This window comes from Pollachius pollachius (genome assembly GCF_949987615.1).
Source record: "Pollachius pollachius genome assembly, chromosome: 17".
NCBI lineage: Eukaryota > Metazoa > Chordata > Actinopteri > Gadiformes > Gadidae > Pollachius > Pollachius pollachius.
Window position 1 is genome coordinate 19,510,788 of NC_136950.1, and position 24,492 is coordinate 19,535,279.

General features: G+C 49.8%; 1 protein-coding gene across 2 annotated transcripts in view; it reads left to right on the top strand.

Moving 5' to 3' along the window:
• Positions 1-23,554, top strand: part of rnf152 (ring finger protein 152) — a 50,720-nt gene extending 27,166 nt beyond the window's left edge. For both annotated transcript variants that reach the window (XM_079754489.1, XM_079754488.1), the window contains exon 2: positions 19,512-23,554. In XM_079754489.1, the coding sequence (XP_079610615.1) occupies positions 19,849-20,529 (681 nt within the window). In that variant the 5' untranslated portion in view covers positions 19,512-19,848 and the 3' untranslated portion in view covers positions 20,530-23,554. The remainder of the gene's footprint in view (positions 1-19,511) is intronic.
• Positions 23,555-24,492: the final 938 nt, after the last annotated feature.

A 24,492-nucleotide genomic window follows, 5' to 3' on the forward strand; every position in this document is an offset into this window, starting at 1 on the left:
GGGAGAGAGCGGGGGGGTGAGAGAGAGAGAATGGCATGGAGGGGAGGTGGAGGGCTGGGAAAGGCCAGGGGAAGGAGGAGGCCATGTTGGAGCTACATCTGCCTCGCCCTGACATTTCTCCCCGTCTCCCTGGGGTTCCAATCGGTGATATTAACGCGCCGCAGCATTGACGGGTGGAGACAGGTGGGGTGGGGGGGGTGAAGGAGGATGTATGTGTGCAGGGAGGTGGTTATTTGGAGAGGGTGAGCATGAATGTATGGGGGATAGGAGGGGGGGGGAGAGGGGGAAGGCGTATGGATGGAAGGTGGGAAAAAGAGGGAGGATGTGGTTGGGGGGGCTGTACGATGACATATATTAGCTATTCCACGCAGCCAACCTATAATTTGGTTTCTAAGATTGATGCAATTAAAAGGTTCGATGCTCAGCTGTTTTTTCCCCCGCAAGCTAATTTGTTTAGGAAACATCAGCCCCCCTGTCCCCCCCGTCCCCCCCACAACTCCCTCCCTCCCTTCCTCATCCCCACGGTAACTCTGACAGACAGACATGGCTACCCTCGCTGCGATGCGCGGTAGTCATGGCAACGGCGGGTGGAGGCAACTGCAGGTGTCCATGTTGATGTCTTGATGTTCCAGTGTCACGTCCGGCACGCGCGCGCGCGCGCACACACACACACACACACACACACACACACACACACACACACACACACACACACACACACACACACACACACACACACACACACACACACACACACACACACGCGCGCTGATCCGTTGCCCACTCTCTGACAGCAGGTGCAGCTTGCCCCTGCTGCTAGAAAAAGGCTTGTGACCCTGTCAGATGGAATTAGACGTAGAACTGCGCCACTTTCAACACCATCACCACGCCTATCAAACACCATTTATGATTATCGGGATGATTATGTTCATGCTTTATGTAGTTATTCATTTTCGTCAGGGGAAATACATCTGACCTCCCCTTGATTGGCAGTTGGCACATACCGGGAGTATATGGCAGGAGTTCCGAAAATAAAAACCAGCATTTTTTTTTTGGTTCCCGAGTTTGTTTCCCCCGGCTGCTTGGTGTTCGCAGCGCAGGCGGTCGTTTGAGCGTTGATCCGCACTAGCCTGACAGTCCTTGTTGCTCGTGTTCATAACGCTAGCCGCTGTTATCCCGTTCTGATGTAGCCACACTGACGGCCGCAGGACCCCACACACACTGCTGCCGCGATCTGATTGGTTCTGAAGCCTGCTGCTGCTGGCCAATCGCATTACACCGCCATCGCTCTTCCTTATCTGTTTTGTGTTTTCTCTTTCGAAAACATTTTTGAACATATCAGCATTTAAAATCCATCTTTCAGAGAACCGGCAGTCAGAACAACACACTGTCTGGCTGCCAGCGACAAGGCTGGGTATTATGGGATATGAAAGGGGCGGAGGTTTGCCTGTGGTTGAGGCTGTCACTCGAGGAAATCATATCGGATCAAACATCCTCTTCTTTTCAGCCTGCAAAGCCCCGAGTTTCCCCCCCTTTTGAAATGAAACGCGCAGCAATGACAGCTCCTTCATGTTTATTCCAGATGCATTTCTACTCCCTCAAAGTCGTGTACATCTCTCGGTCTCTATCGTGGCCTCTCTGTCTGTGTTTGTGTCTTTCTGTATCTATCTATCTATCTTTCTATCTATCTATCTATCTATCTATCTATTTATCTATCTATCTATCTATCTATCTAAACTATATTAACTCTCTGTCTATCTTTCTGTCTTTCAAAATCTAACAGCTGCAAAAGATAGATCTATCTATCAATGTAAGAATATTGGATACATCACATATTCAAACAATATACAATAATTAGCCCTTTTTTTTCAAACATCATTAAGACCACCAGCCTTTCCGTCTTTGAAAGATCTTTACAAGCTGAACATTTTTCAAATTGTGTCTGTGAAACAAGTTTTAAACGTCCCTCTTAGTCTTGTACATGTCTCGGCCTCTATCGCAGTGTCTCTCTGTCTGTGTTTGTGTCTATCTATCTAAGTTAAATCTTGGACACAACACATCTTCAAACAATGTTAAATAATCAGCCTAAAAACATTAAGACCACGAGTCACCCTTTCCATCTTTGGAAGATCTTTTAGAAGCTGCAAAAATGTTAGTGTCTTTGTAACGTGCGCTGAGTGTCGCTGGATGTACACCTGCATAATTTACACTGAGAGGAGCGGCGAGAGCGATGACGGCCACAGGCGGTGCGGCGGCTCCGTTGAGCCAGGCACTCTCTGTCTGGGCGCTGACAGGAGCGACGGGTTGAGTTCCCCTCGCAGATGAAGATGGCGGCTGTTTGATAGGTTATGCATGCATGTCAGCGGCAGCGTGCGGAGATTGGTTCAAAAGCTGCCATGATGATTCAAACCACCGCAGGTGAGGTGCGACCCCTGTCACCCCCCCCCTCACCTCTCTGTCACTTCCCATCGCGTCCCCCGCCCTCCCGCCTCCAACCCCCTCCGTCACCTTCCTCACCTCAACCCCCCCTCACCCTCTGTTACCCCTCTCACCTCTTTCACCTCCCTCGCCCTCCTGTCTCCTCCAACTCCCTTTCCTCTCCCCATCACCTCCATCACCTCCTTTCACCTCCCTCCCCCTCCTGCCTCCCCCCACTCCCCTCCCTCACCCAATCACCTCCATCCCCCGCCTGTCACCTACACCCCCCGGCTCCCCTCCCTCACCCAATCACCTCCCTCACCCTCCTTTCACCTCCACCCTCCAGCTCCCCCCCCCTCACTCCACCCTCCAGCCCCCGGCTCCCGGGTCAGCTCCCACCCCCACCCGTCTCCCCCCCCATCCACGACACGCCCATCTGCTCTTTTTCCCGGGGGGAGTTCAGAGGTCATTCACCTGCGCGCCCCCCTCTGTCCGTCTCCGACCTCCTCCCCGACGCATCCCCCATGATGCTCTCTGCTCGGCCGCTGTCTCTGCAGGGTCCGTGTGTGTCGGTCCCTCTCAGCGTGGACGTCGGACGGGAGATTGAAAAACGGCGCTGCCTCCGCTCCTTACCCCTGTGAGGGGGCTGGGAGGCAAAGAGGAGGGGCCGGGGGAGACAGAGGGGCGGGGGGGGGGGGGGGGGGGGCGGACCCGATGTCAGAACGCCGCCCGGTGATTTATGACCCTCGTGATGCAGTCGGGACGGCGCGCTGGGATCCCGCGTATTCCACATCCTTCCAGGGACGCTCATAAGAGATGTTCACAGGTGTAACCTTAGCCTTCTGTTTGTGGTGGGAATCCCCTGTGTGCATGCATACATGCATACCTCTGGGCGCAAACATGCACACCTCTAGGCGCATACATGTGTTTGTTTGTCTGAGACGGAGGGGGAGAGGTTGTGTTTGTGCGTAGAATTTGGCATCCGCGTGTGTATTCAGTATGCCTATTCTAACCTGTGCTTATTATACATGCCTCTCTGCTTGACTGTGAGCAGTACACACTTATGCATGTAATGAGCATGTGCGTTTATCTGTGTGTGTGCGTGTGTGTCTGTCTGTGTTTGTGTGTAGAACTTGGCAACAATGTCTATATTGGGGATACATATTCTCACCTGGGCTTAATTCCATGCCTCTCTGCTTGACTGTGAACAGTACACACTTAAGAACCTAATGGGCTTATGTCCGTTTACATGTGTGTCTGTCTGTCTGTGTGCTGTGTGCACACGCCCACACACACACACACACTCACAACTCACATCTCGGCCCACCTCCCCTCCCAAGACTCCCTCTCTCCCTCTTTCAAATCCCACCCTACAAGAGGGAGGGTGTCCGAGCGGCATCGCTGTCGATCAACACCGCAGCCTCCATCCATCACCCTGGAGCTGCTGAATCATGGGCGGGGCTCTGGCGGTGTGTTGGTGGTGGGGGGCCGCCGCGGTCCGACGCTATCTCCAACACGTGGACGAGTGCGGAAGACATCCGCGACGTCCAGATGTTGAGTGTTGAGGGGGTGCCCTTCAATCACCTCTGGGTGACATCCGCGGCTGCAGCAGCTGTCAGTGTCGGAGTGGGGGGGGGAGCTGGTGTTGTGGTTGGTGTTGACAGGAGGGCATGTTTGTGAAGAACTCCGGTGAAGGACCCCCGCCCGGCTAGACGTTCATTAACTTGCCGCGTGTCTTCGCCTTTCGCGGTTTACTCCCTGAGGTTGTTAATTCCTGACGGGTGCTCTGCTGCCTGTCACCTCAGACCGTGGTTTGATTTTATGTTTTTTCGCGTTGAGTTCAGGGGGAGCAGTGTTGTTTGACTGGGTTGGTGTGGGGTGGGGTCAGCCCTTTGACAAGGCAAATGTGTGTGTGTGTTTTCATCCAGATGTTTTTCTGCATATGTTTGTGTGTATTTTCATCCGGATGCCTGCATATTTTTGTGTGTGTGTGTTTGTGCGTCGGCTCGTGTGTGTGTTTTGCGTTTCAGTCTGCTGTACGTTTTATCGCATGTATAGAACTGGATGCGTATACATTTACTCAAGTCTTTGAAATGTCACATTTGTCACAAGTGCGTCTTGCACACGTTGAACATAGTGACCCCAGAGGTAGAGAACACCATGTTTTCCATCGGACCGCGCAGTGCCTGGACGTTTACTCCCCTCTAAAGTCAATCTGAATTGTCCAAACACAAAGAAGGGAGAAACACTGCCTCTCCTCAAACCACTTGGAGGAGTCGCCCTCCGAGAGGCCATTTTGTTTTTTCTGACAGTTTTGTTTTGTTTTGTGGTCCGAGGCGTCTCTAAGTGGTTGGCTCCAATTAAAATTGATAAGAAGAGTTCCACCAACACAAAGGCTTCTTGTCACGAGTGTGTAAGTGTTGTGTGTGTGTGTGTGTGTGTGTGTGTGTGTGTGTGTGTGTGTGTGTGTGTGGTCGGTGTGGGAGGAAGACTGCAGGGGGGGGGGTAATTATGCTATTTGCATAATAATCAGAGTACATGGCCTCTGGTGTGTGTTTGTGTGCGTTTGGAGAGAGAGAGAGAGAGAGAGAGAGAGAGAGAGAGAGGCGATGGGGACAAGAGAGATAAAGAGAGAGGGAGGAAGGGAGCTATTGAGAGAGATGGAGAAATAATGGCGGGGAACCATAGAAAGCATGTGTGATGTTTAAGGTCAGCGGGCGTTGCTCAGTGTGTGTGTGTGTGTGTGTGCTACAGTAGGATCATTGCAGCCCATTTTCTCTGCATGTGTGCCCTTTCACTCCCCCTCTCAATCCGTACCTCCTTCCTTGTCTCTCTGCAGCTTCCTCTCTGCAGCATGGCAGGGAGGGTAGAGTTGATTGGGGAATAAGTTCTGTCTTCCTGTGTGTGTGTGTGTGTGTGTGTGTGTGTGTGTGTGTGTGTGCACGTCCTCGTCCTCGTCCAGGCCTTGTAGGATTCTATTCATTATCCCTAGGTTGTCAGCAGTCATCCCAGTGATCTCTGAGAGCACCAGCTCCACACACACACACACACACACACACACACACACACACACACACACACACACACACACACACACACACACACACACACACACACACACACACACACACACACACACACACACACACACTCTCTCTCTCTCTCTGACAAAGTAACAAAAGACACACATGCAGAAAACCACATCTCCAGCCACCATGCGCTTCAATCCTGACAAATTGCTCCCAACAGCGGCGTTCCTGTCTGAGGCCTATTATCTCCAACCCTCCCCCCCCAACCTCCCCTCCACGCTCCAACATCCCGTCCGGTTACATCCACACACACAGAACGCCCGTGCATACATCTTCCACTCCAGTTCCCCCCCCGAAGTGTACCGACGGGAACCCCAGAGTCCGACCCCACCCGCGGTACGTGGGCGTGGAGCGCTGACACTGAGTAGCACACGGCCCGGGGAGGGGAGGGGGGAGTGATGATGACTAATGCGTTCAGGACGGCGGTGTTTTAGTTTGTCGTCTCTTTTGTGCGTCCTTTTGCTCTTTTGTCGTCTTTTGTTCTTTGTCAGAGAGAGAGAGAGAGAGAGAGAGAGAGAGAGAGAGAGAGAGAGAGAGAGAGAGAGAGAGAGAGAGAGAGAGAGAGAGAGAGAGAGAGAGAGAGAGAGAGAGAGAGAGAGAGAGAGAGAGAGAGAGAGAGAGAGAGAGAGAGATGTCTGGAACTTGAGCACTGGTGTTGGTTTCCCCCCCCCTCCCTGCTCCACGCTGCCTGGCTTATCAGTTCTGAGGTGCTTTGATGTTGGTGCCGCTGTGTTCTTTGGGGGAGGGGGGCCCCCCAAAGACTGTGTTCCACAGACGCCGTTTTTAATATTTTGTCTCCATAAAAGCGTATGAACTCGCAGACTTCAAAGCAGACTTTTATCAACATCTGGGGGGGGGGGTGCCTCCACTGTGCCGGGTTGTTTGTGGAATTACAGAGCATAATTAACAGCCTGAGGACCGTTTTTAGGGGGGGTAATGTTCATAATTGGTAAAAATGTCCGCACTGACTGACTATCTCTGTCCCGGTATTGAACCGGGTTCTCATTTTCTATTCACTTTTATACATTTACACCCCACTTTCCACCCCACGTTTTCGTCGTGCTGATGGGGGTGAGTGTGAATGGACAGCATTCATGTGCCGCATTCTAACCAGGGGCCGCTCAAAGCGCTGCACAATATTGCCTCACATTCACCCATTCACACACCGACGGGGGTGTCAGCCACGCAGGGCGACAGCCGGCTCGTCGAGAGCAGTCAGGGTGAGGCGTCTCGCTCAGGGACACCTCGACACTCAGCTAGGGGGAGCCGGGGATCGAACTAGCAACCCTCCGGTTACCAGCCAACCCTCTCTACCACCTGAGCCACATGCAACCCAGATGATGATGATGATGATTGTGAGGATGATGATGATGATGATGAAGAACGCTGTGTTGGTTTAGGTGGGGAGGAGATGAGTTGGAGGGGTGGTGATATGGGTCGGGGGGGGGGGGAACGACAGCTGTAGAAGCAGTGTGTTAGCTTCGACTACAGATAGGACGTCGGTAGTAACCAGCTAATCTATGGAACCATTAAGCTCATTAGAATGTCATTAATTGATTGGTTAATTACTTGACCCTGACTCGCTCGCCGTGACGAAAAACTATTCAGTGCCATCAAACCCTATTACCTCCGGTTGTGGGAAGATGTGTTGATAGAAGTACAGATATAAATGTAATATATATGGGATGTATAAAATCATTCAATTCAAACGCTTAAGAGACACGATACAGTGACTGAGATAACAGTTCTGAAATTGCATATACTTATATATACTTTATAGTATATACTATACTACTATAGTAGTATAATATATATAGTATACTACTATAGTAATATAGTATATACAAACTACTATATAACATACCATAGCAACAGCTTTGATTTTCTATCACATACACATTTTCTGCTGCAGTCTTTACTTTTGTTTTCTATAGCTGGTCTGGTTGATGCAGCCATTGGTCGAGGCATAAGGTATTGGATAGGAACCGCCATGTTATTTGAATCTGTCAATATTGCCTCTGGTGAGAGTCAACAGTGGCTTCGTGATGTATGTGCTGCCCCAGGTCTCAGCGCCGGTTGGGAATCGATCCGGTGTCTCTCTGGTCGGAGCCGCCGGAGCCTACACATGTCTGTCCTGTGAAATATTCCTTCTCTCTGTCACGGTTTATCTGTCTCTATCTCTGTGTTTCTCTGTCTCTCTGTTTGTCTATCTGTCTGTCTCTCTCTTTCTCTGTCTGTCTGTCTGCAATTTAAGTCCATGTTTTGGAAATATAAGGCTCTTTCCTCTTTACCTCAGAGAATTTAGAAGTATCCTATCTTCAGATACAGGTTATATGAAGGGTTTTCTATCTTAATAGAGAGAGGGAGAGAGAGAGAGAGAGGAGGAGGGAGAGAAAGAAATTCTTTAGCAGTCTTCTTTAATTATAGTGCTTAACAAACTTAAAACGGCGTTCAATTAGCAAAGATAATTAGCTTGATTTCAGGATTTTAGGAGACGTTGATTAAGGTAGAGCACTATTTTGTTATATTTAAAATATTTGTGAATAGAGGTGGCTTGAGTCTGTACAGGTTACATTCTCTGTGCACATCTACAATGTGTAGATGTGCCCATGCATCCGTCCACCCATGATGACGCATGCATTAGCTTCAGTTAAAGGAGAAGTTACATTCCATTACATACAAGTGAATAGAGGGCAGTCATTCTGTGTGTGTGTGTGTGTGTATGTGTGTGTGTGTGTGTGTGTGTGTGTGTGTGTGTGTGTGTGTGTGTGTGTGACTAAACCCTATTTAGTTAGACTATTCAAACAACAATTCACTCAAGTGCTTCTCAGTATTTCCCTTTTCGCTCGTCTTCTGAGAAATGTGATGAATGAACGTGAGGCGCAATTACAGCGCATGTTCCTACCTCTCCGCTAATTGGTCCACGTGGTTGTACATTCAGCACCCTGGCTTTGTGTTCCTGACGAGCATACGTGCAGTTGTTGTCAGCTGGTTTGTGAACGCGTTTCACGAAGAATTTCTCTTTTTGAATAGCTGGTGTTTTGATTTGTTTCCAACAGCTGCCTTTGCCTTCCCTTTTGACGGATACAGGTGCTGTCGCTCAGCCTCTCCGACCGTCGGATAAATGTCTATTTGTCGCGACAGAAAATTGGTTTCCCGGATTCCGATGTTTACCATACAGAAAGCACAAGGGGGGGATTAAATTCCTTTAATTGGTTTGTTCTCAAAAGATTAAAACGGTTGCGATCCACTCGTTGAAGAGGAATTACCTTGGCGGAAACACAAATCGCTCTCGACAAACAACAGAACACACATTTAGCCTCCCTCTACTGACGCACAGAGAGAGGAGCTTAGAACCCCCTCCCCTCTTATCAGCTTATTGATTGATAATTAGGCGGCTGCAGTAATTATCATGGCATCGTCGATCCCGTATCGATCGGGTTTCCTCGAGACACTGAAGGGGTCACGTCGATAACATCCATATTGCTTGTCCATCGTGCGCTGCCTAGGCTATGAGCCTAGCGCCCTGGCCAGCCTACGGCCCTCCAGAAGCACTAATTGGTTAGCGCTACGTCCCACTACCGGCCTGCACCGTCACGGTTCCCCGCGTGTGTTATAATCCATACACAGCATTAACCGATTCCACTGTCTCCGCCCAGCCTCGGTCCAAAACGTCGGGGGTCAAAGGTTCACCGAACGGCGATCGTTTCATAGGTGCCGAACGACAAATTAATTGGTCATCGGAAATGTGGTGCCGAGGAAGTATCGTAAAACACACATGATGGCGTTTAGAGGGAATGAGTGAGATACGCGGTGGGACAGAGAATTTGCTTATGGTTGTTTGTCATGGCTTTAATTAGTGTGTCAGCCCTGACAGAAAGGCGTTAACGAACCGCTAATCGTTATAAGGTGACGCAAAGCACCGTTTGGGGAGAGATGTGTGTCGCACTCAGTCACTCTGCTGCCTTCTCCGCGTCCCAGGAGAAGAGATCTCACACATCTGACACCGTCGGCACCTCAGATCTCAGGATTCTAACACTTACCCTAGCGCTTTCTCGGCTAGGAGCTACCGCCTCTAGCGATAGCTGAGTGTGGAGGTGACGAAGACTGAAAGGTGGAGCTGTCTCTGGTGATGGATGACTAATTGATCAGAGAGAGAGAGAGACAGAGAGAGACCCATTGCCAATAGAGTGTCTATTGGCAATGTTATTGTTGCTGTGCGTCGCCAACGCACACACACACACTCATGTTCACACACCACATCGATTTGTCTTATAATTCTTTACAGTCCACTTTCTTAACAGTCCACTTTCCTGAAGTATTTTTATTTTCACAGCAAATTACAATAACAAAACATAAAAAATATATACCAAACTAATATTAGAGGGCAGGAGTGTTAAAAGACAATTTCACGGGACGAGGCGAGAATCTTAACCGATGGCAGTTGAAGCGTTGTTGAATAGACTTAAAAATTCCACTCCTGACTTTGTTCCGTCAAGTTATTATATTTCACGCTGTCAGAGAGATTTTCATTCTTTATACTTCACAGAGTCTGATCGAACTGAAACCAAGTGTCTAATTCGAGGGCAACATCAGGCTTTGATTTAATTCATGTCTGCTATCGGCAAATAACTGCAGCGGTGAAAGTTTAGCCCACAAGGTCGCCCCTGAAGTTTGTTCAAAGTTTGAACACATTTTAGCATGCCAAGGTTGATCCCTAAAGTGTATGACATAGTTTCAACCCCTCTCGGTCAATTTAAATACAGAAAATCATTCATAGATGTTAATACACAACAATTTTCCTTAATCTCATATTCAAACGCATTTAATAACCATGCGTACGGCAATTGCCAATCTCCAGGTTAAACTCGGACTGCGCGGTTTCATCCTCTGATGTATTCGGACGTCCTGACCTGTTTGGGGAAGATACAAGTTGCCTTTTCATCCTCCCCTCTTTGAGGCTGCCTCTTCTGTGATTATGCTAATGCGTGTTGTTTGATGTGGTCTTTGCTGTCGTGGACCTCCTGCATCTTGTTGTGAATCTCCCCCCCGCGGGGGGGCCACATCCCTCCCCAGCACAGCTCACACACCCTCCTTGTTCTGGTTAATAACACCCGTCTATCGCATTTTCACTTCCTCGTGGTCTTGCTCCATTATCGTTATTTTCCAGGACTGAGATGCTCTCATCACTGAAGGAAATCCCCTGTAATTAGTTCCTCTGATTGGAGGGACTCGACCCTGTGACCTTGCCGTTTGTAGGATGTTTATTTGTTTATTTGGGGATCCAAATAAATTCTTCCAAAGGGCAGTTCCAACTGCCTGTGGTTCTCCGCACCTGAAACCCTGCGTTGTCAACATGCAGAGCAAATAGAAATACAGTTTCAACATGTGTTCTAGAATGCTGGTTTTTCACGTTAGCCAACTCTTGTTAACCGGTTATTAACTGCTAACCGATAAGAATAAACCCACAGTTAAGAAGAAACGAAAGACCCTGAGGCCCACAATCTGTATTTTCACTGAGGTACATTCGAATAGTTCAGAAGAAAATACGCATGAACCAAGGAAATGTCAACGTGTGTGTTCCTGCGTTTATGCAATTGCCGACTGGCTTTGTCAAAGCCTGTGCACCCAACATTATCAAATAAAGAAAAGATGATTACTATGACTTAATCTGCAACCGACTAATTCTAAAATGTATGGAAGCACTTGGTCACGATCGGTTTGATAGCAAATCTTGACCGATCCGTCGGCCCTGGCGTTCCTCGCAGAGAGGCCGACGGCAAATCACAAAGTCTCCTGCGGATCGGTCGGCTGGCCAGGACACTTATCAGAGCTCCCATCACACTTACACACTTACATGCTTGACATTTACAGTGCCACAGTCCCTCAAGGGCAGACCGCCCATTGCCCCCCCCCCATGGGGTGGGGGGAGGGACTCACAGGGGATGGAGACGGGGTTAGCTCCCCGCGGTCGGTGTTAATCGATGCGTTGGATTAACGCTGCGGCTGATTTAGGGGTGGGGAACGTCGACAGGGAAGCCGCGTCCCACGCTTCACTGCAAGACTCGGCGTGGAGCCCCCGCCCTCCCTGCGGTACGGCCGTTAAAAGTAAATGGACTGCATTTATACAGCGCTCTTATAACCGGTGGCCACTCAAAGCACTTTTTACGATATCACCTAACATTCACCCCTTCATGCACACATTCACACACCGACGGCGGTGTCAGCCACGCAGGGCGACAGCCGGCTCGTCGGGAGCAGTCAGGGTGAGGCGTCGCGCTCGGGGACACCTCGACACCCAGCTAGGGGGAGCCGGGGATCGAACTAGCAACCTTCTGGTTACCAGCAAACCCGCTCTGCCTCCTGAGCCACATGGCGCCCAATGAATGGAGTATGAAACCGATGTCGGCTGTGTGTCAGCGCGTTCCCCCCACCCCCCCCCCCCCCCAGCGGTGATAGCCTTGGGGGTGGGGGGGGGAAGGCATCAACATGTTCTTTGGATTCAGATAAACTGCCGCTCGGTGGCTGTGTTGATTGCGTCTCATGAGCAGATTCATGGCAATGCAGGATGCGATGGTTCTGCATTTTGTGTGCACCGCGGCCAACAACTTGGTGTTTGTGTTGCTGCTGGGCCAGCCATGCAGCGACGTGATTGGTGGAGACACGCGGAGTAGGGCAGATTTGAAACGAGTATTGATTTACGCCCCCCCCCCCCCCCCCCCGATGGTAAAAACATCTTCCTTAGTTGATTTCCTGTCAATGAGGATTATTCATGAAAAAAAAAGGTTGCTTTCGTGAGATCGATATGTAAAACATGTACTGGGCTACATGCACTACAACTGTGACGAAAAGGAAGAGAAGTTGAGTTGGGAGAGATTTATTTGTGACCCCTCTTCACAGAGGGTCAGGGGATTGACCCCGACCCAGACTGACCGATAGAACTGGGATCTGCTTCTCCATAGATCCTCATCTTCATGGCCTTGTATCATCCATCCTCCTCCTGTCATTTCATCGCTCCAGACCGGCTCAGTAGAGTGAAGATAAACGCGGTCTCTGGTCCAACACCTGGCCTCCCTCGCTCTGACCCAGACATGCTTTAATATAGCGGCTAACACACATCAGCCAACGGTGGAACTAGGTGTGTGTGTCCTCGCTGAAGTGGAGATATTTTTAACCACTGCCTCCACAGAGAAGTGCTATTTCCCTCTGTGTGTGTGTTTGTGCACATAGCACTTCCTATCCATGCGCTGTATGTGTGTGTGTTTGTGTATGTGTGTGTGGTGTTGTTCGTGCTCGTAAAAGTTAATATCTACATAGGATGAGGTGTGTGTGTGTGGGTGTGTGTGTGTGTCTGAGAGTGAGTGTGTGTTTGTGTGTGCACATAGTAGTTCCTGTCTACGCAGGGTAAGTAGTCTTTGTGCGTGCGGGTGTTTTTACCTTTAATCCCGGGGTTACTCACATCCCATTGGAGGAGCAAAGGGCAGGGGGCGGGGCTTCTTCTATCCGTTTTTTCCTCCTCATATTTTTACCATTTTAACCTCCTCCCGCGGGATGACGGGCAGGTTGTCTCCACCAATCCTAACAGACTCAGCTTGTGTTATTAAGTCTATGTTAAGTCTCTTATCAAAACACACAGCCTTATAAGGAGGTGTTTTGTTTGGAAGTAAACAAAGTATAAAGACACAGAGCGTTGTTGGGTCCGGTGTGGGTAGGATCGTCTTATCGAGTGGTGAGGGGGTCCGACTCCCGGCGGGAGGCTCTGGGTTCAAGCCCGTACCGCCCACAGTGGGGCACACAGACCAGACTGTATTGATGTCTGAAGTCTGACGGCCGGCCAGCTCGGATCTGGGTGCAACTGTGCTCCCTTTCGCTTCATATTTGTTTCGACCAATCACTTCGCCCGGGGCCCGGGGTCTGTGCATGTGTAATTAGCGAACACAAACTCAGCCAGCGGTGGTGAACTGATTAAACGGTAACGTTGTGCCGACCGCCCACTGTAGGCAACACGCTTCTTAGATCCCCTTCTGGAAGCCTCATCCACTCACGCGAGTAAGTGGATGAATTATTTTGAGTGGAATCAAGGCGTGGTGCCACCTCATGCAGTTCAGCCACTGTGCGCTCTCCCTACAGGGGTTCTGCTGGAACATAGCAGCACTGAACCCAGATCAGTCCACAGTCTGCTTCGTTGAGCAAAAGGTATAACAGGCAGCATGTGGCTCAGGAGGTGGAGCGGGCTGGCCCGGAACTGAAAAGTTGCTTGTTTGATTACCCGGCTCCTCCTAGCTGTGTCGAGTGTCGAGGTGTCCTTGAGCAAGGCACCTCCCCCCAACTGCTCCAGACGAGCCGGTTCTCGCCGGCGTGGGTGACTCCACCGTCGGTGTGTGAATGTGTACTTGAATGGGTGAATGTTAGGCAGTATTGTAAAGCACTTTGAGTGGCCACTGGTTAAAAAGCACTATATAAATGCAGTCCATTTTATCATTTACCATTTATAGCCCCCTATACCTGCTCCTTAATTGTTAGCATTGTTAACATTGTCTACGTGCAGATGTAAATCAGCCAGGATCTTTGTTCACCTCGCCCCCTCTCACTGTTTAAAGATCCTTCGAAGGCGAGGTCCTTTAAAGACCCGTGTCTGAAATCCCTGTAAGTCGCAGTGGTGGGTAAAAGCATATGCAAACAAAAAAATAGTGTTAGCAGGCAAACCGTAATCTCTTTTAACCTCCCACTGTGGATTGGGTTATTGAGTGCAAACAGCTAAGGTAGGGGTTTGAATCGCCCTTCAACTCTTGTTACTTTGCATGGAGCGTGTGTTCACACTTAATGCGTGTGAACAGTTAATTTCCTGCAATATTATTCCTCGTAATGACGGGGGAAGAAATAATAGTCATTTGTCTTATCGAATGGTTTCATTTTGCGAGCTCATTGCCGAGAAATGTCTTTGATAACCACAGTTAACGAAATGTTATGTTGGAGAAGGGTCCACTCTATTCTATATATTCTATTTCCATCCTATAAATATCATATCAGATCATATATATGATTGAATTATTTTCTGAGACGGTGTTGCTTCACGTTGATGTCTTCTGTAGATGAGTTTGGTTTTGACTGAATTCTCGAGGAAGTCTTTATCCCACAAACACTTTAGTCTGCAGGCATTCAGTACAAACTTCACCGCACAACCAAAGCTTCTAGATCTCACACACAGCTGTGTGTGTGTGTGTGTGTGTGTGTGTGTGTGTGTGTGTGTGTTTGGGTGATTGCATGCGTGTGTAAGCGTGATGATGTACCTGCAGTGTACATTTATGTGAGTGTGTGCATGTAAGTGTGTGTGTGTGTTTGTGTAAGTATGTGTGTGCATATAAGTACGGGTGTGTGTGTGTGCGTGTCTGGATGTGCGTGTGTCTGGGTGAGTGCATGCGTGTGTAAGCCTGTTTGGGTACCTGCCGTGTATATTCACACGTGCGTGTGTACAGGTGTATGGCTTTGTGTGTGTGTGTGTGTGTGTGTGTGTGTGTGTGTGTGTGTGTGTGTGTGTGTGTGTGTGTGTGTGTGTGTGTGTGTGTGTGTGTGTGTGTGTGTGTGTGTGTGTGTGTGTTTTTTGAGCATTATTTTGCGCCTAGGTAGGTACCGCCGGATAAATAGGTCACAAACAGAGCTCCTGCACCGGGGGGGGCGGCAGAGGAAGAGGCGGTGGTTGCTCTGGTTACCGCGAGGTTGGACCGATAAATCATATTGTTTGGTGGTGCCGCCAGTACGCTGGGCTGTGTGATTGGAGTGGTGTCGGGAACACTTCTTTCTCCCCCGTTCCAGGCAGAGGAACGGAAAACAGGATAAGAGCTGCTCTCCCTCATGGCGTGTGTGTGTCTCTGTGCGTGTGGGGTTTGTGTTTCTCTGTGTGTTTGTGTCTGTGTGTGTCTCGGTGTGTGTGTGTGTGTGTGTGTTTGTGCCTCCCACTGTGTCTGTGTGTGTATGTGTGTCTTTGTGTGTCTCTCAGTATGTGTGTCTGTGTGTTTGGGTCTTTCAGTGTGTGTGTGTGTGTGTTTGTGCCTCCCACTGTGTCTGTGTGTGTATGTGTGTATTTGTGTGTCTCTCAATGTGTTTGTGTCTCTGTGTGTGTATTTGCGTGTGTGTGTGTGTGTGTGTGTGTGTGTGTAATATAATTAGTTCTACCACCGCTCAGAGGTGTTTTAAAAACAGGAAGGATCAGGGCAGCCATGAGTTTATGGTTCATCAAAAATGGGGTTTGTTTGACCAAGTTGGCTGTTAAATAAAATAACCAAATTTGCGGATGTTTTTGGCAGAGCCATAGCACTCCAGGGCTGGGTTTGGGGTTGGGGGGGTGAACTGTGGAAGGCAGATGATGGGATGGGGGGGGGGGGGGGGGGGTGAACAAACTGTATTCACACCAATGAATACAGTTTGTTCATCGAGGTACACTGCTTTATTCCTTTTCATTTCCCAGGTTCAATTCTTCCCTTTAGAATCCTCTTTCCTTGTCCGCCTCCATAGAAATATCTTGCAGAAGATAGAAAAAGGATCGTAATGGAGAGAGAGGGTAGAAAAGGAGTGAAGGAGGAGAGGATGGGAGTTAAGGAGGAGAGAGAAGAAGGGTCAGAAGGGTGAAAAAGGGTCACACCTTTTAGAAAGGTGTGAGGTACCGAATGGGGAGAAGGGGGGGGGGGGGGGGTGATGGAGACAGAGATGAGAGCCAAGGAGAGTGTGTGAGAGAGAGAGAGAGGAGGGGAGGATGGCAGACTGTAGGGAGAGATGGAGATAATAAAGGAAGCGAGAGAGCGGGATGTATGGGAATATTGAGCCACAAAGCATTTATGTCAGATCAAAGCTAATCCGGATCTTTGGGAAAAGGCTTCAGTAATTCCCCGAGCTCCTTCACCCTCACAAGGGCAGGTTTCGCTCCCCTTATCATGCACTTTCTATGTCTCTGTTCTCTCTCCCTCTCTCTCTCTCTCCCTCTCTCTCTCTCTCTCTCTCTCTCTCTCTCTCTCTCACTCCCTCGTCTCTCCCCCTCTCGCTCTCGTCTCTCCCCCTCTCTCTCTCTCTCTCTTTCACCCGCTCCTGTCTCTGTTGTTCCTTTCTCCAAACTTTCCCTCTTGTCTCCATCCTCTCCTGTCTCTCTCTCCCATCGCTCTCTCCCGTTTCTCACTCTCCTGTCTCCCTCTCTCTCCCGTTTCTCTCCTGTCTCTCTCTTTCTCCTGTCTCTCTCCCTCCCGTCTTTCTCCCGTCCCTGTATGACACAAGAAGTCAAACTTTAGACTCGCAAAGTTTCCAAGAGGAAGTAGGGCACCCCAAACGAGACAGATGGGGTTCCACCAACTGTAAAACGTACACACACACACACACACACACACACACACACACACACACACACACACACACACACACACACACACACGCACACGCGCGCGGCGATAGCTTTCGTTAGTGCAGAAGGATGAGACGCCAGTCGGGTCGTGGCGCTACGCTAACGATCTTAAATGGCCGTGATTCCGACGTAGATTAACCACAGTAATGGGATTTAACCAACCGACCCCCAGCCTTGATGTCTCCAGCTAGCGCGCAGACATAGCCCCCTGTACCTGCTAGGGGAGGTGAAGAGTTTAATAAGCGTTAGTGTTCTTGTTTTGATAACGACCCCCACCACCACCACCACCACCACCACCGCTCTCTCCCCTACCCTCGAACCGAACCCTCCAATAGTGTTCGTGCCGCAGTAAAACTCTACGATTCAGAACCAAGTAACGGTTTTATTTGTCAGGGATTTAAATAGGAGCTCATTAAATCGGAGAGAAAAAAGAGATAAAACGGCAACAGGAATAACGGACTTTGGAAAGAACGTGTCCACCTGTTTTTCTTTTACCTAGGGTTAATTAGGTCTTCAAGTTGTGTTTTTTAACAGTGACCCGTTAACTGGTGCGTGTTAACCTCTGACTTCCTCGAGCTTAACCATCCACTGCTTAAAGGATGGGAGGATGAGGAGAGAGGAGAGAAGGGGGAGGAGAGGAGAGGGGTTGGAGGAGAGGAGAGGGGGTGGAGGAGGAGAGGAGGTGATGGAGGGGATAGAGGAGAGGAGGAGAGGAGAGGGGTTGGAGCAGAGTAGTTGGAGGAGAGGAGGTGATGTAGGAGAGGAGGTGATGTAGGAGACGAGGTGATGGAGGAGAGGAGGTGATGGAGGAGAGGAGAGGGGCTGGAGGAGGAGAGAGGAGAGGGGAGGAGAGGGGGAGGAGAGGAGAGGGGTTGGATGAGAGGAGAGGAGGTGATGGAGGAGAGGAGGTGATGGAGGAGAGGGGGTGATGGAGGAGAGGAGGTGATGGAGGAGAGGAGGTGATGGAGGAGAGGGGATAGATAGCCTAGTTGGTTTTCACCGTTTTTAATTTTAGGACCCATTTCTTTTGGGCTTTGCCCGCTTGCTGCTGGTGAGCAAACATCTGCCGGTGCCAATTCCCTTCGCCACTAACTCACTAAATAAAAGCGCCTATAGTCATCATCTCTGATCTAATCTTCAGATCAATAACCCGAATCATTCCAGAAGATGTTACAGTACAGTCTGCTGCTTCAGTGAATGTTCAGTGAATGTTGTAGTTTAGATCACAATACTATAGAAGAGTGTTGCTTCAGTGAATGTTGTAGTTTAGTTCAGTTTACTATAGGATAGTGGTGCTCAGAGTATGGTGTAGTTCAGTTCAGTCCTATAGGAGAGTACTGCTTCAGTGTATAGTGTAGTTTAGATCACTATACTATAGTAGAGTACTGCTTCAGAGTATGGTGTAGTTTAATTCAGTGTACAATAGGAGAGTGTTGCTTCAGAGTATGGTGTAGTTTAGATCACTATACTATAGGGGAGTACAGCTTCAGAGTATGGTTTGGTTTAGTTCAGCATAGTATAGGAGAGTACTGCTTCAGAGTATGGTGTAGTTTAGTTCAGTCTGCTATAGTAGGGAACATTCTGCTGATTCACTCTCTGGTGTAGCATACTTCAGTATAGTATAGTTTGTTGACAAAACGACCCAAAACTTCTTTATAGTTTGCTTGAGTCTTATATACATTTAAAAGTATAAAATGATCGCCTGCGGTACGCAGAACTTAAGTACATCCATCGTGTACTGAACTGTTACAATCAACCACCTGTCCCATGTCATTATTATAGATTAGGACCTGTGGTATTTCATAGTGTATTGCCCTGGAAACCACAATATGGCCGAGTACAATATCCAAATCGCAGGAGTACACATTTTGCAAAAAAAGTACATTAAAGCAACCCTACTGATGAAGCACTGTAATACAGAGATGCACTGCTCTACAATTCTTTTGCTCCAGATGAAACATATTTTTCCTGTGAAAAAGAATATTGTGATTGCAAAGATCCTCCCCCACTAATCATGATTCACATCGCAGTCGCCATATCTGTCAAATGATCGCAACGTGTTATTTCTGCCCTGCTTGTCTGCCCTGCTTGTCTCCTGACGTCGTCGGCGGTATTGATAGCCCCTCATTACTCCCGCTGGCCCCCTGCTGTGGCAATGAGTCTGGGTCCGGGCCACTGTAATTATGATGCCATATGCTTGTTCATTCTGGACTGGCGACACTGCCACACTAGTGGGAGTATTTATATGCGTACAGTTTATATATATATATAATTCTTTCAACAGCAACCTGTCTAATATTCCTTCGTTTTCCTTCTTCATCTTATCTTGTTTATTCCAATATGTTTACTCTACTATATTAGAAGGTGTTTGTGTGAAAATACTGAGTTCAGTGGGTCAACGGGAGAGAATCTACTGTACACAAACATTACAAATCTCATGTCAAAGTTGATACAAACATAAGACCGCATTACATTGATATTAACAGATCTGTGATTAAAATACATAAATAGCAAGTACAAAAGCACAATGCTGTGTGCTTTTGTACATCGGGTTGAGCTTTTATTTTGAAGGAGCTACCCTTGTCCTGACGGTTCTCTTCCTCTTCCCCTCTGCACAGATGATTGGCCATGCTGCTGGACAGCTGTGACATCACCGCAGCATCGCCGAGGGTTACCAGAGCCCGGGACCCCCCCTCGACTCCCCCCCCGGTGTCAGCTCGACTCGTCTCGAACAGCCCGCAAACCTGAACGTCGACAACAACAACATCAACAACAGCAAACCAACAAACCGTTCATTATCCAGCATCGCCATTTGGTTTGAGTCCGAAACAGCAAAAAAAAAATAAAAAATCGCCCATCACCTCAAGACGTGTAGGCCCCACCCCATAGGCCACACCCCATAGGCCGACGCCTCAAGGCCACGCCCCCCTCCACCACCACCACCACCCAGCCAGCATGGAGACCCTTCCCCAGGACTCCATCCTGGAGTGCCAGATCTGCTTCAACTACTACAGCCCGCGCCGCCGGCCCAAGCTGCTGGACTGCCGTCACACGTGCTGCTCCGTCTGCCTCACCCAGATGAGGAGCAGCCAGAAGGAGATCCGCTGCCCCTGGTGCCGCGCCGTCACCCGGCTGCCCGCCGGCCTCTCCGTCTCCCAGCTGCCCGACGACCCCGACATCGTCACCGTCATCGCCATCCCCCACGCCTCGGAGCACACGCCCGTCTTCATCCGGCTGCCCAGCAACGGCTGCTACATGCTGCCGCTCCCCGTGGCCAAGGAGCGCGCCCTGGGGCTGCCCGGAGACCTGGGCTGCCGCTTCCTGCAGGCGGGCGGGCAGAAGGGCGGCGTGGGCGTGGGCGTGGGCGTGGCGGTGATCCCCATGCCCGAGCAGCAGCCCCTGGGCCTGGGCATGGGGTTGGAGGGCGTGGGGGTGAGCCTGGAGGCCATGGACGGCGAGAGGAGGCTGATGGGGCCCGGCGGCGGCGGCGGCGGCGGCGGCGGCGGGAAGGGCTCCACGTGGTCGGGCGTGTGCACGGTCATCCTGGTGGCGTGCGTGCTGCTGTTCCTGCTGGGCATCGTGCTGCACAACATGTCGTGCATCTCCAAGCGCTTCACGGTCATCTCCTGCGGCTGAGGCCCTCACCCCCCCCCTCCCCCCCCTTCCGACTCCCTCCTCTCCCTCCCCCACCACCACCCTCACCCCTCACCCCCACTTCCTCCTCGTCTCCCCCCCCCGTCGTGGGCGAGGTCGATGAGGAGACACAAACACCGCAGGGGGGGGGGGGGCTAAGTGGAGAGACACAGGGGAGGGGAGAGAGAGAGAGAGAGAGAGAGAGAGAGAGAGAGAGAGAGAGAGAGAGAGAGAGAGAGAGAGAGAGAGAGAGAGAGAGAGAGAGAGAGAGAGAGAGAGAGAGAGAGAGAGAGAGAGAGAGAGAGGAACCTGAACTGAACTTGTCTCTTGAGTCGAACGTCGCTGGATGTGAATGACGCCCCATCCCCTTTCTGATTGGATCCACCACACACACGCACACCAATAGCCGCACACACCCCCGTTTGAATCCCCATGTCCTCTCGATCTTAAAACAAACTCATCCAGACTTGATTACGTCCACTCCACACCCATCTAGAGGCTTCAGACTCACAGACCCGCCGCACACCCGACGGTGGGGTCCGCCTCCCGAAGCCACACACAGGGTAACCAGGGGCAGATGGGGTGGGCCGCGGAGTCTCGCGTCGGCGTTACCATGACACTTCTGCCGGGGGAATCGAAGCGGCACTCTTATCCGCGGAGAGACACGAATGTGCTCATCCCAGCTCCGTGGCAATCTGTCCTTTTTTTTCTAAATGCAAAAAACTCTCGGTAGAAGAGTTTTGATTATTCCGTAGCAAGTTAGGACGGATACAGACAGATGGACAACTCTCTCTCACACACACACACACGCACACACGCACACACACACACACACACACACACACACACACACACACACACACACACACACACACACACACACACACACACACACTCAAACACGCGTGGTGTGTGTGCTGTGTCGGTGCCGGCCGGCGCCCGTCGCGGGAACATCAGTCTTAATGAGTTGTTTAGCCGAGTGTCGGCCCTAAGTGAGGTCCGTCCAGATGCTGCTAGCCCAGCAGCCAAGTCCCTGTCTGACCGGCCCGTCTGGGGGGGGGGGCAGGGGGGGCTTCACCGGGGCTTCATCTCTGCTCCGACCTCGCCTGCGTTCACTACTGCTCACATCAACCTGCTCCTTTTTCTGTTATTTCTTTGTTCTTTGTCGTTGTTTTCTTTTGGGGGTTATTCTCTGTAATTATTTCCTCTGCTCTTCTCTTCGATGTTTCGTTGTCCCGGTGATTTGTTATTGCCGTTGTCTGACTTTTGTTGTTTCTTTCCTTCTTTGTTTCCTTCTTGTTTTGTTCATTTGTTGGCTGGTTTGTCTATTGTTTCTAAGTGCACACGCACACGCTTACCTACACACACACAAACACACAAAAACACAGACACATACCTGCAGGATCTAAGAGGGGGTCCTTTTGTTATTAAAGCCAGCGTATTCCAGACAGACTTCAAGAAGCACACCGAATTCAACCATGCTAAGGTTACAGTGATGTGGTATCAAGGCTTTTGGGTGTGTGGGTGTTTCTGTTTGTAGAACTGTGTTAGCTTAGAAGCTCGGGTCAGTGGCTCGCCCACTGTGAATAAACCAGCCTCGGTCCTTAGACAAGGTCCTTTAAAGATGAACTCTCTCACGCTCTTTCTGTCTCTCTCTCTGTCTCACCCTCTCTCTGTCTCTATCTTTCTCTCCCTCCCTCTCTGTCTCCCTTCCACTTTCTCTCTCTCTGTCTCTCTTGCTCTGCGTTCACTTGAGATATGTTACGACACCATGTGTGAACTAGGTCTCAAGCATGGCAAGTTTTCAAACGTACAAAAATTTGGCATTTTTGGACCTGCAAATATTGCATCTCAGTGAACGCACCTCTCTGTCTGTCTCTGTGTCTGTCTCTCACGCTCACTCTCGCTCTCATGCTCTCTCGCTCACACAATTGACCAGGCCATCTGTGCAGCCTATGCATCACTGCAGCCTATTGACGAACCCTTCGTTGTCACCCTCATCTTCCTCATCATCTTTGATGTTGAAGGTGTGTGATAACGCGTCTGTTTGGGGTTTGTTAAGAGTGGAGCTACCGCAGGGTGGCCATTTTGCTTGTCTTCATTTTGTTTCTTTTCTCTGCTGAATGCAGTTGTCCCTAACAGCCGTTTGTCTGACTCCTGTAAGACCAAGGCTAAGGGGTGTACAGGTTCCCACAAACAGGGTGACACACATTTTCTATTACCTTGTTATGTACAGAATGATTGTAATTTTTCTTGTCTCTTTTTGATATCTATTTCTGTTTTATGCGTCTGGTTTTGTTTGTGATAGGGTTCTGGTGTAGATGTAGCGCAGTCTGTGTGTGTGGTTTCACTGTTAAGAGCTCACGGGTTAGCTTGCGTTAGCACCGTCATGGGTCAAAGGAAGGGGGAATGGAACGCACCACTATGAAGAAGACGTGGCAGTTGGGGGACGCCATTTTGGATCTTCTCTGAAAAATGTGGAGGTAACCGAAAACGACAAATGCATAACATACAACGTTTCATCGTCGTTGCGCATATTTAAATTTCACAATCTAGTTATAAAACAAAACATTCTTTCAACAACACATCCGCATTTATATTTTATAAATGTGTGGTTATGGTCTATTTTGCTCTGCAATTATTTGTACAAAGCATCATGTCTTCACACAGGGTTGTGTGTCATTTACCTTTTCCCTCATTAAAAACCACGGGCGGTTTAAATCCCTTAATAAACGTAGATATACGATCAACATTCTATTCATTTCCCCCCACAAAGCTCTCGCCTATCAACAGGCCCAGGCAGCCACGGTGTTCGGTTCTCCTTCTCCCTTTTATCTCTGAGGGGGGGGGGGGGGGGGGGGGTGCGTTTGTAACACTCGCTCCTCGAGGAGCAGGTGAGGAGGCGCTTCAGACGCAGCTCAGCGGAGACGTCCTCACTGCGCCAGAGCGAGCGCGCGACTGCCGAGCATCTGTGCCTCGGCGAGACACGTCGCCTCCGCTTCCTGTCGTCGCCACACGGCTGCCGCGTTCCGCAGACGGGGGGGAGGGAGAGGGGGGGGGGGCTGAGCGAGAGAGACGGGAGGGAAAGGCAAAGAGAGAGAGGGAGAGGGGAGGGAGAGGCAGAGAGGGAGACGAAAGAGAAAGTTTGGAGAAAGGGACCACAGAGACAGGAGAGGGGGAGGAGAAAAGCAGAGAGGATGGTACGAAGTTAATCCCTTCCCTCTATAGTGTCAGGGTGGGGAACGGACGGGGGATTTCCGACGGTTCTCTATAAATGTCATCGACCCTGAAGCATCTGTAGAGGCCGAATCAAAAGAATAAACCCGCCCGACATGCTTTTCGTTCCTGACTGGGAGTCTGTCCCATGTGTCACTTTCCAAATAAATGAATTTTAATCCTTTGCACAAATGCCATAGTTTCGACGTGTCACAGTGTTTAAACGTCACAAACGTCAGAGTCACTGCGTCGTGTTTTAAGCCCTGAGCACCAGTCTCACGATTTTCAGCCGGTGTCTCGTGGTAGCATTCGTTCATCGACCCTGGATGAGGCAGTCTGGCTCTCACCGTCGTCATGGAGACCGCGGTCAACAGCATCCATGTTTTGAACAGAACCAAGCAATCCATCGAGCGTGAATCTCCCCGCCGTCGTTGGAACGAAACCCGTTTGTTTATTGGAAAAAGCAGAGAAGAGAAGCACAAGGAGATGGATTGTTTTTGAAGGTTAACGCTCCTTGCCAGCCATGGCTCTTGAGAAATGCACTTGAGCTCTGGAATCGAAGCCCAGGCAGTTGGGTTAGTGTTAATATGCAGTGGATGTCACCAGGTGATCGGATTTATGAAATGAAAAACTGGAAAAATTCGTTTTTCTCTGGTCCATAGCATCAAAAAAACATAGAATCCTATTATTTCTGGACAAATGCTCCAACGCTCCCCTCATTGACGTATACAAGTTTACCATGGTAAACGT